General features: G+C 37.3%; 1 protein-coding gene across 3 annotated transcripts in view; it reads left to right on the top strand.

Moving 5' to 3' along the window:
- The window catches only part of MAN1A1 (mannosidase alpha class 1A member 1), a 188,156-nt gene that overhangs the window by 64,176 nt on the left and 105,928 nt on the right, over window positions 1-18,052 (top strand). For all 3 annotated transcript variants that reach the window (XM_049899988.1, XM_049899971.1, XM_049899979.1), the window contains exon 5: window positions 12,880-12,960. In XM_049899988.1, coding sequence (XP_049755945.1) covers window positions 12,880-12,960 — 81 coding nt within the window. The remainder of the gene's footprint in view (window positions 1-12,879; window positions 12,961-18,052) is intronic.

Raw genomic sequence — 18,052 nt, 5'->3', positions numbered from 1 at the left:
AATGTTTTATTTTAGGGGTAACATGTAGTATCATTCAAGTTTGAATATATTATTGATCATTTTTATCATTTTTTTCTGACAAAAGTATTTTAGTTGACAGTGTGAGAGTATTACCAAAAATTTATTGCATCAGAACTTATTACAGGGGAAAAATAAGGATGAAACTGAAATAGAAATACTATTGTTGAGGTGGAGCCCTGGTGGCAGTGGTTAAGATCTTGGCTTAACCAGTTGGAATCCACCAACTGCTCCTTGGAAACCTTATGAGGCAGCTCTGCTCTGTCCTGTATGGTCACTATGAGTTGGACTAGACTCGGTAGCAACAGGGTTTTTGCATTGTTGAAAGCTGGTTTATCCTAATATGTTCTTGAGTATAAACAAATCTTACAGTTAAGAATGATTTTGTTTATATGTGAAATTTCAATTTGCATCTCTTGAAGGTGTAAAGTAAATGATTTTTATTGGTTTATATTGTTATTAACAGTCATATACTTTTAATTAAGGCATTGCTAGTTCATTCAATTTGCATACTTGGTAGCACAAAGTTCATATGACTTTAATGACTGACATAAAGTAAATCACAGGGATAATATATTCCTGGGAGTAGGAGCAAGGACTTCAAGATGGAGCTTAGTATTCAGTTCAAGTACCTGCAGAGGGGCACAGGTAGGGGCAAAAAAGCCTAAGGATAGACTCCGGTGAATGAGTTTTCCAGCTTTAATGCAAAAAATCCTAGAGACAAAGAACCTAAAATTAATTCTTACTCTTTCACTCCTCATGCATCAAATATTTGCTGAGTACCTTCTAAGGCCCAGGTACTTAAACTCATGGAGCTTAGAGTCTAGAAGGAATCAGAGTACTTTAGCTAAAACCAAAACCAAGCCAAACTCATTGTCGACAAGTCAATTCAGACTCATAGCGACTCTACAGGACAGGGTAGAACTGCTGCATAGGGTTTCCAAGGAGCAGCTGGTGGATTCGAACTGCCAGCCTTTGGGTTTGCAGCCTGAGCTCTTAACCACTGTGTCACTAGGGCTCCAAAGTTATCTAAGGAAGGAAGGAAAGAGGAAACGAACTGTGGTATTTAATGATACTTGATACATACCAGATACCATGCGGAATGATTTTTTTCAAAGATTTTCTCATTAAACCTTTATGACAACCATATAGGAATAGTAGCATTTTCTCTCTATTTTTATAGATGAAGTAGTTAATTAATCTGCCTAAAGTCATGTAAAATAAAGTCATGTAGCTGGTAAAAAAAAAAAAAAAACTTTTGCTGTAGAGTTGATTCCAACTCATAGCAACCCTATAGGACAGAGTAGAACTGCGCCATAGGGTTTCCAAGGAGCACTGGTGGGTTTGAACTGCTGACCTTTTGGTTAGCTGCTGTAGCACTTAACCACTACGCCACCAGGGTTTCCGACGTAGCTGGTAAGAGCTGTGAATTGAACAAGGTCTGCCTAACTACCACGTGTCTGTCAGTTTGTTGTACTGTGGTGGCTTGCATGTTGCTGTAATTCTGGCAGTTGTGCCACTGATATCACCAATGATGGACAGGTTTCAGAGGAGCTTCCAGACTAAGACAGACTAGGAAGAAGGACCTGGTGATCTACTTCTAAAAAAATTGGCCAGTGAAAACCTTATGGATAGCAGTGGAACATTTTCTAGTGTAGTGCTGGAAGATGAGCCCCTCAGGTTGGAAGGCACTCAAAATATAACTGGGGAAGAGCTGTGTCCTCAAAGTAGAGTCAGCCTTAATGATGCAGGTGGAGTAAAGCTTTCCAGAGCTTCATTTGCTGATGTGGCACAACTCAAAAGAAACAGGAGGCCAGTCCCTGAAGAAGGACATCATACTTGGTAAAGTAGAGGGTCAGCAAAAAAGAAGACGACCCTCAGCAAGATGGATTGACACAGTGGCTGCAACAATGGGCTCAAACATAGCAATGATTGCAAAGATGGCACAGATCCAGGCAGTGTTTCATTCTGTTGTACATAGGGTTGCTGTGAGTTGGAAATGACTCGACAGCACCTAACAACAACAGCTGCCTAACTCAATGACCCTGCTTTCTCTTGGAGGGGAAATGAAAGAGTTGAGAGAGATACAGGCAGCCAGAGAATTTGAGTCCTTTGAGGTTAGGAATGTAATCTTAATATCATGGTACTCATTAGAGTGCATGATTCAGGTATTCAATACATGTTTGTTAAACAAATGAGGAGATAAGCACTATCTTGTCCTGCTCCCCAACAGACCATGCTAGACTCAGCTGGAAGACAAACTGACAGGGTGCAAGGGCAGCTGCGTTATATTATACTTTTATTTAATTAGAAATGATCTGGAGTTCAAGTGCAGTTGTTCTACCTGTTTTTACCTTATTTACTTCCAATATGGATTTGTGGTGACTATTGATACAGAAAGACCTTTACAATAAGGACAAATGATCATGAGTTTCATAAAGGCACCCAGGCTATTTGGGTGTTTGCAAAATTCATTTTTGAGCTTCCTGTTCTTTACTGATAACTTTTAAAGAGATGTTAATTACCTGATTCCTTACATAAGAAATATTAAAAATATCTTTAGTGGTGAATTTTGTAGAATATGTAGAAGTTTTCTTCAGATGATTTCTTCTGCAAACTCTCAGAAAAAGCCAAAGTTATATTAAAATCATCCTTAAAAAATGTTTTGTCTCCATTGAGGTAAAACGATGTCTCAATATGAGGGACAGAGTTTTGAGAATGATGAAGCATAAATGATTAGTTTGTTCCAGAGACTAACTAGGAGTGCACTGTGACTGTGATCTTTGGCAAGCACCTGGAGTGTGCCTTTGATTGTGATGAGCAGCATATGTTTTAGAAGATAGAGGTACTGTTGGCAAAGATGACGTTTTTTTTTTTTAATTTAAAGACTCAGACTTCTTGCTTATCCAGTTGAAATGCCATCCTACTTCTCAAAAAAATAAACTGCTAGGTTCCCTGATGGAAGGATGTAAACTGACCTCAAGAAGTAACTTTGGGTCTTCTCAAATGCCTGAACAAGTACTTGGCTTAAGTCTAGAATTCTATGCCATAGAAGTGATTCTTACTCCTATAAAATGTCTGCAGATAACTAAGTTAATTATCCTGTTGAATTGAGTTGTTCGGTATTTTCATCTGAATGCTAAGGAGGGCCTTGCCAAGGGTTGATGATTTGGGTTTTGACTGTAAGAGGATACTGAGTTGTTCTCTCTGACAGAAATTAATTATGATTGGGCTGCTACCCGAGGGCCTTCTGGTTCTGTGTGGTAAAACCAGCTCATTAACATAGAGGAAGGTGGCTATTTTTCTAGCTTTCTGGCCCAGAGAACTTGCACTTTGTTAATCTTAAGAGATTGGTGTTACTCAGAATTGAAACTAAAAGCTGCTAGAACAGTGTTACACTGAGTTACGCTATTAAGTATTACAATTTAATCTGTTAAGGGGACTTTTGTATTTATTCTTAATCCCCAGAATATTAATTCAACACATACTCTGAAATACCATTTATAAATAAAATTGGTGTACACTAAGGCTAAACATAGGCAAGGCTTCATAAAACCAAAAAAAAAAAAAAACCCATTGCCATCAAGTTGATACCAACCGTAGGATAGAGTAGAGCTACCCCATAGGGTATCCAAGGCTGTAATCCTTGTGGAAGCAGACTGCTACATCTTTTTCCCGCAGGCATGGCTTATAGGCAGTTAAAGAAAAAAAAAACCAAGCCCATTTGTTGTAGAGTCGATTCTGACTCATAGCGACCCTTGAGGACAGAGAACTGCCCCATAGAGTTTCTAAGACTGTAAATCCTTACAGGAGCGGACTACCACATCTTCTTCCCGTGGAGCGGTTGGTGGGTTTGAACTGCCGGTTAGCAGCCAAGTGCTTAACCACTGCGATGCCAGGGCTCCTTATAGACAACTACCTCTCTTTAATCAATGGCTTTGAAAAGTCTCATATCGTTCCCAACATGTTTCTCAGTAAGGTGAAGTATAGTTATAGCCTGAGTTAGTAGTGGAGCAGTTGTTATTGTATTAGTTATTAAAAGTAGTTACTGCATTGGTTAGTCGTGGAGCAGTTGTTACTACACATCGTCACTGCGTTAGTTTGTAGTGGGGCAGTTGTTATTAAGCCTTGCTTGCTTCTCATGTGGTTAAGCGTTCAGCTGCTAACCAGAAGATCTGCAGTTCTTATCCACCAGCTGCTCCTTGGAAACCCTATTGGGCAGTTCTACTCTGTCCTTTAGGGTCGCTATGAGTCGGAATTGACTTGACAGTTACAGGGTTTTTTTTTTTTTTTTTTTCCATGTTTGATAGTAGCTTGAGAAACCCTGGCTTAGAATTCATTGATAGCTGATAGGGAGTCTGGAAGAATAGCTAGCAAAGTAATAATAATAATAATAATCTCTGGTTTTAAGGCTCATAGCATTGCCCTTTTTGAAAAGAAACTATTATGCTTTGAATTCAGCCTGAAGGACCTGAAGTACATATAAGTAGTTTTACAACAATTAGGATCAGACACTCAAAATAGGATTAAAATATTTCCGAAAAGAAAAAACTTTCTTTTCCAGGAGTTCTTTTTCAAATGCAAAATCATATCTATCATGCTAGATGGAATCATAAGATAACAGTTAAGGAGAATTCTGGTACAAATTTGATTCTAAATAATTATCAAAGAGCCTGAAGGCCCAGAGAAACAACTTACCTAGTCCTCAGGAGAAGCTTGTGCCTCAAAAGTTCCTTAGTCAAAAGTAAACTGGTTGAATTGTTATGAAACCTAAATTTGTTACTTACATAGTCAAGCCCATAATTTCACCCACTGAGATCTATTAAAATAGATCATTTTATAGATCATTTTGATGAGTAAGTGGCTTATGAAAATATAACAGTAAATTTCTGAGTCATTTAAAATGTCATCTTTTTTGGTGGTAGGAGGCTGGTCTTCAGGTGGTCATTATGGAACAGGGATGAAGTAACCACCTTCCCCGCTTGCCCAGTTAGGGTTAGGTTCTTCACACCCATGAGCTCACGAAGGCTTTCCTAGTAGAGAGATGGAGCACAATGTTAAGGATGAGGGAGGGGGCCATGTATACTAACTTACAGAGTTGACTCTTTTTCATCCATTTTAGCAATCTTTATCACTGTATTATAATTTTACATGTAAGTACAGTAAATCATAGGACATAAATATTAAGGAAAGCGTTAAGCTTAAAGTGAAAATTATCAGTCTGTGACATCCATGACAATAGCAGAGATTAGTACTGAAGCCTGATTTGTCCGTGATTTGTAATCCTTACCCTTTGGTTTCTGGCGCAAATTCATTTATTGAATTTAGAGGTGAGTTTTGTTAAGTATGTTCTTTGATGCAATGATTTTTGCTAGAGGAGAATCAAAATAAAAGAACAATATCTCCAATCCAGATTCTTTTATGGATATGCCTTTATCCAAAAATGTCTAAGTTTCACTTGCTCGTAGTGGTGATAATAACTAATAGGTGCATGCAATCTAAACAAAAGACTGGATTTATTTCTCAAACTGGCACTCATATACGACTGTGTACCAGAAGCCACAGAATACATCGAGCATATTCCTGGCATGCAATCTTATTGAATGATCTAAGGGGAAAGCTAATTTTATGTTAAAACAAATAGGCAAAATAGATCGTAAAATTGACATGAATTGCTAGAACAAATCACACAAAGTTTTAGTGTTAGTCACTTCAGGATCCTCCCTCTACATTGTCCTCTTCCTGCCATAACCTCTCTTCTGCCGTTAGAGTAAGTCAGTGAAAACATTTTAGAACATTGTAAAAGTTTTTGCAACAGTATTAATAGAAGGAATAAATTCATTTAAGTGTAATAAGATTATTTTAATAGAAACCTGAATCAGAAGTTTATAAAAACCTAAAATCGTCAGATTGTGGAAGTTAACTTTTGAAAATCCAGATGTCTTATAAAGTATATCAAAGCACAAAAAGAAGTTTGATCAGGAATTAAATCCCCAAAGAGAATTTTCAGCCATTGAAAAACAGGGTCAGAGAAAATGTATCTGTTTATATTCTGGAATTTAATATAGTATAATTCTAGAGTTTCTGGTTTTCTGGTAATCCCTGTGGAAGGCAGGCCTTAATATATTTAAGCTGAGCAACAGCACAGTGATAACAACAGTGGCTGTTTACTGAGTGCCTTAACTGTGCCAGATATTATGAAGAATGTGTATATTTATGAACTCACAGTGCCTTATAAGGAATGCATTATCTCTTTTTACAAATAAGAAAACCAAGATTCACCTGAGATGTCATGCTCAGGTGGCTCCTGAACCAGCCTTCAATCTCTGGTCTTTCTGACTCTGGGTCAGTGTATTTATAGTCTGTTTCCCTCAGTATAAGCAACCAATTTGTTATGGCAGGAGAATTTTTATCTTCTTAGCCCTCATCACTTAAGGAAGGAAGGGACTGGACAAAAGATTTAGGTCAGCTGTGTACAGTGATTTAACATCTCTAAATTTCAGTCCTCTGGCCTAAAGCATAATCTATCCCAGAATATTGAAAAAGCTCTCAAATTAAGGTTTCTCAATAATTTAGATTTCTTTTTTTTTTTTTTTAAAGGGAGAAATAATCAGATGCTAGGAACTGAGATGTAGTTCTGGTTTTCAAAAAGAGGAAGATGGTGACATTGAAAACTGATGGTGACCTTGTGACACCCCTGAGCAAGATTTTAAAGAGAAGGACATAACAATTACTGGGAACCTGCATGGATTCTCTAATAAGCCTGATTTACTTCCTGGAGAGGCTCACTAGACTATTATATCCATGGAATTCAAAAGACATAGCAACTGACCTTGAGCGTGGCACCTTGCAAAGTCATCTCTCTCCGTATTTCACAGAGGGAGCAAGATGAATAGAATTTACGTTTTGGAATACATAGCCAGATCAATATCTGGTTGAACAACTGTACAAACAGGCGATTGATGCCTAGCTAAAGATATATTTTGTGTGATATTTGACATGACCCAATCCTCTGCCTTGAAATAATTTTTATCACATGTCTATATCAAGGTCCTGATAACCAAATATTTTCAAAGAAGGAATGAGACGATGCATATCTAATGTACCCATAGCCAGAATAAGAATATAAAATCATCTTAACAGACTTCAATAGGCAGAAATGTGGAGGACTTCTCTCAGGTTTAAGAATCAAAAACACAAGTACAAATTGAGTGACATCATTTGAGGGTTTAAATTTATTAGATATTATTAATCTTAGACGTGAGAAATATAGTGCGTGAACCCAAACAAATTAATCTATTTCCCTCCCTTTTCCTAAGCAGTGATATGTTGTTGTTGTTAGGTTCCATCGAGTTGGTTCCGACTCACAGCAACCATATGTACAGCAAAAGGAAACATTGCCCAGGACTGCACCATCTTCACAGTCATTGCTGTGCTTGAGCCCATCGTTGCAGCCACTGTGTCAACTCATCTCCTTGAAAGTCTTCCTCTTTTTCACTGACCCTCTAGTGTACCTTCTCCAGGGACTTGTCCCTCCTGATAACATGTCCAAAGTACGTGAGGCTAAGTTTAAACATCCTGGCTTCTAAAGAACGTTCTGGCTGTACTTCTTCCAGGACTAATTTGTTTGTTATTCTGGCAGTCCATGGTATATTCAGTATTCTTTGCCAGCACCGTAATTCAAATACATCAGTTCTTCAGTCTTTCTTATTCATTGCCCAGCTTTCCCATGCACAGGAAGCAATTGAAAATAACCATGGCTTGCGCCAGGCACACCTTAGTCCTCAAAGTGACTTTGATTTTTAACACTTCAGTGATGTCTTCTGCCGCAGATTTGCCCAATGCGATACATCATTTGATTTTTTAACTGCTGCTTCTGTGGGCTTTGATTGCGGATTCAAGTGAAATGAAATCCTTGAGAGCTTCTATCTTTTCTCCATTTATTATGATGTTGCTTATTGGTCCAGCTGTGAGAATTTTTGTTTTCTTTATGCTAAGGTGTAATCCATACTGAAGGCAGTAATTTAGTGGAATATAAAAGCTTTTACCAATATTTATATAGTACTCATTCATAGTAATATACCTCAAAGATAAATTGTACCTGTGTAGAGTGCTTTCCCCCCACATGCCTGTCAGTTTGTCATACTGTGGGGGCCTATGTATTGCAGTGATGCTGGAAGTTACCCACTGGTATTTAAATACCAGCAGGGTTTCCCATGGCAGAGAGGTTTCAACTGAGCTTCCAGACTAAGACAGACTAGGAAGAAGGACCCAGTGGTCTATTTATGAAAATCATTAGCGAGTGAAAACGTTATGAATAGCAGCAGAACATTGTCTGATATAGTGCCGAAAGACGAGCCCCCCAGGTTGGAAAGCACTCAGACAACTGTGGAAGAGCTGCCTCTTCAAGCACAGTTGACCTTAATGGCGTAGATGGAGTCAAGCTTTCTGGACCTTCGTTTCCTGATGCAGCATGACTCAAAATGAGAAGAAACAGCTGCAAACATCCATTAATACTTGCAGCGTGGAATGTCAGAAGTATGAATCTAGAAAAACTGGAAGTTGTCAGAAATGAAAAGGAACACAAAAACATCAATATCCTAGGCATTAGCGGGCTTAAATGGACTGGTATCGGGCATTCTGAATCAGACAATCATATGGTCTTCTATGCCAGGAATGACAACTTGAAGAGGAATGGCATTGCATTCATCATCAAAAAGAACATTTCAAGATCTATCCTGAAGTACAACGCTGTCAGTGCTAGGGTAATATCCATACACCTACAAGGAAGACCAGTTAATAAAACTATTATTCAAATTTACACGCCAACCACTAAGGCCAAAGATAAAGAAGTTAAACATTTTTACCAATTTCTGCAGCCTGAAATTGATGGAACATGCAATCAGGATGCATTTGTAATTACTGATGATTGGAATTTGAAAGTTGGAAACAAAGAAGAAGGATTGGTGGTCGGAAAATATGGCCTTGGTGATAGAAACTGATGCCAGAGATCGCATGATAGAATTTTGGAAGACCAACAGTTTATTCATTGGAAACAACTTTTTCAACAACATAAAGTGACTGTACACACAGACCTTGCTAGAATCAAATCGACTACATCTATGGAAAGAGACGGTGGAAAAGCTTAATGTCATCAATCAGAACAAGGCCAGGGGCTGACTGCAGAAGAGACCATCAGTTGCTCATGTACAAGTTCAAGTTGAAACTGAAGAAAATTAGGACAAGTCCACAAGAGCCAAAGTACGGCCTTGAGTATATCCTACCTGAATTTAGAGACCATTTCAAGAATAGATTTGACTGAAGACCAGTTGAGTTGTGAAATGACATCAAGGACGTCATACATAAAGGAAGCACGAGGTCATTAAAAATACGAGAAAGAAAGAAAAGACCAAAATATGTGTCAGAAGAGACTCTGTAACCTGTTTTTCAATGTTGAGTAGCAAAAGCAAAAGGAAGAAATAATGAAGTAAAAAAACTGAACAGAAGATTTCAAAGGGAAGGTTGAGAAGACAAAGTAAAGTATTATAATGGCATGTGCAAAGAGCTGGAGATAGAAAACCAAAAGGGAAGAAAATGGTTGACATTTCTCAAGGTGAAAGAACTGAGGAAAAAATCCAAGCCTAGAGTTGCAATACTGAAGGATTCTACAGGGAAGATATCAAACAATGCAGGAAACATCAAAAGAAGATGGAAGGAATATACAGAGTCATTATACCTAAAAGAATTGGTTGACGTTCAACCGTTTCAGGAGGTTGATTAGGAATCAGTGGTATTGAAAGAAGAAGTCCAAGATGCACCGAAGGCATTGGCAAAAAACAAGGCTCCAGGAATTGACAGAATATCAATTGAGATGTTTCAACAAATGGATGCAATACTGGAAGTGCTCACGTGTCTGTGCCAAGAAATTTGGAAGACAGGTACCTGGAAGAGATTCATATTTATGCCTATTCCCAAGAAAGGTGATCCAGCTGAATGTGGAGATTATAGAACACTATCAGTATCACACACAGGTGGAATTTTGCTGAAGATCATTTAAAAGCAGCCGCAGCAGCATGTTGACAGGGAACTGCCAGAAATTCAAGTCAGATTCAGAAGAGGACATGGAATGAGGGATATCATTGCTAATGTCAGATGGATCCTGGCTGAAAGCAGAAAGTACCAGAAAGATGTTTACTTGTGTTTTATTGTCTATGTTAAGGCATTCAACTGTGTGGATCATAACAAATCATGGATAACATTGTGGAGAATGGGAATTTCAGAACTTAACTGTGCTCATGAGTAACCCTTACATAGATCAAGAGGCAGTTGTTGGAACAGAACAAGGGGATACTGCGTGGTTTAAAGTCCTAAAAGGTGTGCGTCAGGGTTGTATCCTTTCACCGTATCTATTCAATCTGTATCCTGAGCAAGTAATCCGAGAAGCTGGCTCTATGAAGAACTGGGCATCAAGACCGGAGGAAGATGCATTAACAACCTGCGTTATGCAGATGACACAACCTTGCTTGCTGGAAGTGAAGAGAACTTGAAGCGCTTACTGATGAAGATCAAAGACCACAGCCTTCAGTATGGATTACACCTCAACATAAATAAAATAAAAATCCTCACAACCTGGTCAATAAGCAACATCATGATAAATGGAGAAAAGACTGAAATTGTCAAGGATTTCATTTTACTTGAATCTACAATCAACAGCTATAGAAGCAGCAGTCAAGAAATCAAAAGACGCATTGCATTGGGCAGATCTGCTGCAAAAGACCTCTTTAAAGTGTTGAAAAGCAAAGTTGTCGTGTTGAAGACTGAGGTGCGCCTGCCCCAAGCCGTGGTGTTTTCAGTTGCCTCATATTCATGCAAAAGCTGGACAATGAATAAGGAAGACCGAAGAACTGACGCCTTTGAATTGTGGTGTTGGCGAAGAATATTGAATATACCATGGACTGCCAAAAGAACAAACAAATCTGTCTTGGAAGAAGTACAACCAGAATGCTCCTTAGAGGCAAGGATGGTGAGACAACGTCTCACATCCTTTGGACATGTTATCAGGAAGGATCAGTCCCTGGAGAAGGACATCATGCTTGGTAAAGTAGAGGGTAAGTGAAAAAGAGGAAGACCCTCAATGAGCTAGATTGACACAGCGGCTGCAACAATGGACTCAAGTATAAAAATCATTGTGAGAATTTTTCAAGACTGGCCAGTGTTTCCTTCTGTTGTACATAGGGTCACTATGAGTTGGAACCTACTCAGCGGCACCTAACAACGACAGGGTATTTTTAATCAAATTATGATATGTGCATATTATAAATTATGAAACACAATTAAACAAGTTCACCAAAAAGTCTTATTTTGTGATACTTTTGCTTAACCGTAACCCAGTAATTCTCTCTTCGAACTAGTTTTCATAATCTTTCTTTTTTAGGAAATTATTTGAAATTTTTTAGTTAGACAAACACTTAGCTTTGATTCTTAGATTCTTGTAACTTTCCAGAGAGAGCATGTGGGAATAAAATGAGTATGTGTCTCCCTTTTTTTCTGGAGGTGCTTCCTCCCACTAAAATGTAGACTCCATGAGATTGAGGATCTTTTCAGTCTTTGTTGATGTGGCCTCAGCACTTAGCACAGTGCTTGGCACCTAGTAGCTGCTCCATAAATATTTGTTAAAAGAAAGAATATCTGACAGTTTTGACTAAGCTCATCTGCTGGATATTTAGTACATGTATTATAGTTTGCTCTTAGCCCCCATGATTATCTGTGAATGGTTTGACTTTAGGCAAAAGTGAACAATTACTAACTGGGCCTAAAGAACATGAAAAAAAGCTTACTGAAGCTGGAAGTGTACATTCCATGTATCAAAACTTAGCTGTGCTAGAGTATCTCATAAGAGAATGCAGGACAGATTCATTTAGTAGCCAAATAATGTAAAATAATAAAAATATTGGCAGCAATTACTGTTTGTATTTCACTTTGACTGTTAGTAAAGAGACTTAATGCCTTACCACGTGAGACATTTTGAGACAGGATAGAGAGTGGGGAAGAGCCCTAGACCAGGAATCAGTATCAAAGTTCAAATCTACTGCCACTTGTCTGACATTGAACAAGTCACACGAGCCACTGTAACTCTCAGTTTCTTTGTCTGTAACATGAACATAATAATAGTAATTACTTCATAAGGTTGGTGTGAGGATTAAGAGACATAATTCATGTAAAGACATATGCACAGGATAGGTACATTGCAAATAATAATAAAATCAAGCTATTACTGATAAAAATAAGAGCTGTTTCAGCAAGGTACAACACACATTATTATTATCATCTCCTTTATGCAAAGAGGAAATCTTTTTCCCAAGGAGTCGTGACCATCCCAGGCCACAGGTAGAAAGTGGGGAACCAGCACTAGAACCCAAGTCCCTGACTTCAAATCCTATTTATGTTCGATCTCTGCATCTTTGCAGTGATGTGGGAAGAATGCTAGAGTAATGTTGAACTCCTGGCCAAAGCATAAAGCATCCAAATAAACAAAATAGATAGCACAAAATAGAAAACTAGAATGCCCTAGCCCTATCATACGTGCACAAATAGCGAGTGCTGAGAATTCTATCTACTGTTGAACAGAAGGAGGAAAGAACTTTATTTTAAATATTTTTATAATTTTGACTTTAAATATCATGTTTATCTGTATGTCTATTTTGACATTAAAAAATGGAAATTTTTCCCTTATATATAAATGGGTGTGGGCAAGCATATAAGATTTGAACAAAATGTAAATATTTAGTGAATTTTACCACAATGATAGTGTTCTGAATTGTGTACTATCATTTTATGAACCTCCTTCATTTTTTCCCATAGAATGCTGCAATTTCTGTTTTTGAAGTAAATATACGCTTTGTTGGTGGACTGCTCTCAGCCTACTATCTGTCTGGAGAAGAGGTAAGATGTGAAGTGGTTTATAAATGTGAATTAAGTGTCTTAAAACTATGTTTTCTATAAAGTATGTGTTTTGTGGTATATGTTTAGGGGGAGTCCATTAAATGTTTATATTTTTGATGGGTCTGGCGCTTACACTGAATTTCTTATAATATGTCCTAATTAAATGTGCACGCTAGGGCAGTTTACCAGAGCATGTTGTCAGGGAATGTAAAGGTAATGCCTTTAGAAATGTTTGACTCCATCATATATGGTATGCTTACAACTACAAGTGATATATCCTGTGGACAAATTGGCTCATGTAGTGGCAGGCTTGTGGGTGAAGTTTTTTCTTTAAAAGTTATTTTAATGTTAGTAAGATGTTTGCTGAATAAAAAACTTTCTAAGATGAAGAAAGCATGATAAGAAAGATACAAAATTACAGTATTTAAGAAATTGAGGAGGGCTGAGTGAGATACTCGGCTTCCCAGAAAACAGTCCTCTGAGTATCCCTGTGTAAAGTGCTTTGGAGCTCTTCCTGGGACAAGGCTTCATCAATTATCTGCTGCTTGGAACAAAGCAGAAATTTTTAGTTTAACTGCCCTTTATTGATAGATTAAGAAAGACTTTTATATCATGCTCATAAAGACCACTGATGCTATTTTCTTGAAAGGTTTCAGACAACTTGTGAAGAGCATAAATGTCCACCAAGGGTTGTTGGAATGGACCTCACCTTTAATGTTGACAGTGTTAAAAGCTGACGTCAAGGAGACAGTTGTATATTTCAATTGCATGTCACTAAGATTTGGGTTAGTCTCAGCGTTCTGGCTGGGGGAAGAGTGGATCTTACCCAGTGAGTATTTCATATACATCTATGATTCTTCAAAGAGATTTAAACAGAGCAATAAATGCTTGATGAGAAAAGCTGCTTGGCTTTGTTCCTGCCTCTCAGCTAGTTTCCTGGCCATAACAAACCAGTCCTCACGGCCTCTCCCTCTTTAGATTTTTTTCTACCATAGATCTTTTCAGAGTATGTAGGTGGCTTCTACATTCCCTTATATCTGTCCTGTTTAAACATTAGATTCTGTTCTTCATTATGAACTTGTGTCACCTTCGCAGTCAGGGTAATGAGACCCTCAGGTACAGTATGCCTCTTCTTCCCTTTTTCCAATCCCAAGTAACTGCATTTGTTCACTTTGGTTTAGGGTATTCCTAGATTTAAGCCAAGGAATCCACATTTTTTAAAAAGTCATACTTAAAATTAACTAATTTTATTTAATTAAGTCTCTGCTTTTAGAATGCTTGTTTGTTTGAGTATACAATGTCTGGGAGTTCTTGTTGCCTTTGACATGGCATACTTAGAATGACCTTGGTTTTTAACTTCCTCCATAATTTATGTGGAGACAAGACAGTTTGGGGAAAATAAGGACTACATCCCAAATAGGAAAATTGACTGTATTCTTATAAAGAAACAAATGTGTATTTTGTCTAAATGTGCATCGTATTTAATGAGAAAGCCTTTTTATCCATAGCAATATTTTATGTTTATATACATATATACGTGTATATGTGTGATTTATATACATATAAGTGTGTATATGTTATTATATATAAATCTATTTATAAACTTGTGTAAATATAATACCCACATTATAGTTTGCCTATAGATAAAATGGTTTGTCTAAGAACCTGTATTTTTTTATTAGTTAACTTTAGTAAATAAAAGAATACAAAGAACATCTCCATTGCAAATAACAGCATTTCCTTTAGTATATTTAGCATATCCTTATCACTGTGCAAATACTGTTTTTATTATACCTAGATTTTCTATCTTTTTTCTAATTTTTATGATAAAAAGTTACTTAAGATATTCCCTTATGTAGTCTTCTATGCTTCTAAAGAATAAAATTTAAGTATAGTTTGTAAGGATTCATCTCAGCATATTTTTCTTAACAATTCTCTAAATGTTAGTCAATTAGATTGTTTCCAGTGCTCCATTTGTTGAGTAATGTAGCTATGATCAGTCAGGAAATATTTTTTCTCTAAAGTGTAATCATTAGGTGAAAAAGTATTAGTATATTGTTTTACCATCATCTGTTGCCTCTTGCTCCCAGTGTCCTTGTTACTGACAGTTGCCTTTCATTTGGCCAGTGCAGTCAGAGGAATTGGCTATCAGGAAAGTGATCAGGAAAAAATATTTTACTCCAGGTCTGTGCTTGAGCTATTTGTCTATTTGTCTACATATCAAAATGAAAAAAATTGAGCATTCACTTAACAGAAAAAAAAAACACCAACATGACCAAGTTACAGATAAGCTGGTTTGAGATTGTGGATAAAGTTCTATACCACACACCTTTATGTAGATCAAGGAATTTACTAAGGGAGTCTAAAGAAATTCATCTTCCTAAATTATCCTATGAACCACCATGATTTAACATTCTGATTTCATCACTGAGGTTCAGGAGTATTTTTGAGAATATCTTATAAATCACCACTAGAAGTTTATAGGTCCACATTGATAAAAATAGAAGCTCAAAATTCTGAAATTTGTGTTGCAGAAACAGTAAAGAAAGTACCACCAAGGTGTTGCATGCTTCAGGAAAGTTACAGTTATAAACACTGAGCAATAATCAAGAATGCCAGTGGAACTCTAATCTACCAAAGAGCAATAGAAACAGGAAATACCAGTAGTAAACAACAACAAAAAAAAGACTTTAAAAATATAAGCTTTGATCATAGGCACATGTTGAAAAATTTAAACCGCCTAGATCAGTTAAAAAAAAATTTTGTAATTCCATAAAAAAAAAAAATCAAGCCTCAAGATTTTAAAAGTATACATGAGACATTCAAGTAACCACAAGAATCACAAACAGATAGGATGGGGGAAGATGAATACTAAGTAGGAATGACCAGTATTTAAAAGGAAAAGACAATGAAAGAGAGAGCAGTGCGCTATTGAAAGCACAAGAACTAAAGTCCTCACTGGAGGCAGTAAATAACAGCATCTAGAATATCTCACCTACTTTGGACATGTTGTGGAGGGATCAGGCCCTGGAGAAGGACATCATGCTTGGTAAAGTAGAAGGTCAGCAAAAAAGAGGAGGACCCTCAAGGAGATGGAATGGCACAGTGGCTGCAACAATGGGCTCAAGCAACAATTGTGAGGATGGTGCAGGACTGGGCAGTGTTGCGTTCTGTTGTGCAGAGAGTTACTATGAGTCAGAACCGACTCCACGGCACCTCACAACAACAGAATATCATTACCCAAAATATGTTCAACAGACAACTGGTTTCTTTTGATATGGCAGGTTAAATAGGGTTCACTGATAAAATAAACTTGGAAAAAGCTACATGCTGTGTTCTTCCTACATTGGAAAATCACTATACACACGAAAAGAATCTAATTTTATCTATCCCCGTGTTTTCCAAACTTACTTAACTGTTAACTCCCCTCTTCTTTTTTCATGTAATATCTGCTAACATTGAGGTACAATTATTGTTTCCCAAAGCAAACTTGGGAAAATGCTACTATATGATAAGAGTAACCGAAACAAAAATGATATTGAAAATTGACAAGTGTGAAACAGAAATGAGTAAAATTAACCTAAGACATTGCAAAAGAAGATGGCTCATACAGAAAAGAGCAGGTATACATTTAAAAAAAAAAAAGTTGCTGTCAATTCGATTCTGAGTCATGGCAACTCCATGTATGTCGGAGTAGAACGGCACTCCATAGAATTTTAATGGCTGTGAACTTCCGGAAGCTGATAGCCAGGCTTGTCTTGTGAGGTGCCTTGGAGTGGGCTTGAACCACCAATCTTTTGATTAGTAGCCAAGTGCGTAACCATTTGCGCCACTCGGGGACATCTATGTGTACATATATAAAATTATTTGTTTTACAACAGAAAACAATGGCTATGTTGAGCAGAAAGCAAAATTGATAGGATACAGTGGTGCCACGGAATCTGAGGGAAGGCCAAAGAAGAACTCAGAACAGTTTCAAGTTACTACAGAGGATGCCCGTGGTTCACCTGTCACCCAGGGGCATCCTGCAGTTATTAAACCTTGGACTCTTTCTTCTACCCTAGTCTTAGTCTGCTCAAGACACATAGCCCCAGAAGAAAGAGGTCAACTAACAGTGTTTCAGTCACATGCAGCCCCTTGGGGAATGAAAGAGAGGATTTGATAAAAGTCGCCAGCAGGATTTGCACTCAGTGTCCCCGGAAGTGAGTATAAGGAAACCTAGTAATTCCTAAACAGGAAATTGAGGCCCTGTTAGAAGGGTGGGGGGAGTAGGTGTTTGGCAGCCAAAAAAAAAAAGACTTAAGTCCACTACAGTGAACAGAGTGTTAGAGGAAATACACAAAGCTGAATAGAAACTGATAATTTAATGAAATTCCAAAAAAAAAAAAAAAAAAAACTTTTCCTGTTTTGAAAACCAACTTTATTCTATAAATTAAAAGAGAATATGTAGAACAGCCAGAGTATTTAATCCTCAAAGGAAACATTCTGATGAGTATGCTTTAACTTTGTGAACTAGAGGAAAAAAAAAAAAAAGCCAACTACAGGAAGCTTTCATGAAAAAATGATAAGAAGTACTTCTGATCCAAGACTGGGGAAATAATGTAAAACATTTAAAAACCATGGAGTCTTAGATTAGATCACTTTACTAGACCATGATATCCTTTCATTTTGAAGGCAGCAAACTCCGCAAAAGAAATTCACTGTCCCAGACACAGTTACAAAAGATTGCTGAGGGAGATTTATGGAAAAAAGAGAAGTGGCTAACATCACCAACCAACACAATGGTGGAATAATAATGGAAATAGAATATGAAACCTATCTGACTTAAAAAGGAGAAGGGAGGGCAGGGATCAAGTTTAAGAATATCAAGGGGGGAAAACATGTGAGGGAGGGGGTGAGATTGAGGAGCTTGGAACAGTGAGATAAGATTGAGAATGTGAGTTTAGTAATACAGAGGCCAGTTTCTTCCTCAATAGGATTCAGACATTTGGGGTGTTTTTGGAGTTAGAAATATATTTTTTTATGAGTTTTTTTTTTTTTTTTTTTTTTAGTGATGGATAATTACAAATGTGTTTAGGAAATTCCTTAGCAA

Source organism: Elephas maximus, chromosome 1, assembly GCF_024166365.1.
Source record: "Elephas maximus indicus isolate mEleMax1 chromosome 1, mEleMax1 primary haplotype, whole genome shotgun sequence".
In the NCBI taxonomy this organism is placed as follows: Eukaryota; Metazoa; Chordata; class Mammalia; order Proboscidea; family Elephantidae; genus Elephas; species Elephas maximus.
The sequence above is the reverse complement of the archived record's forward strand: the minus strand, read 5'-3'. Positions and strand labels throughout refer to the sequence as shown.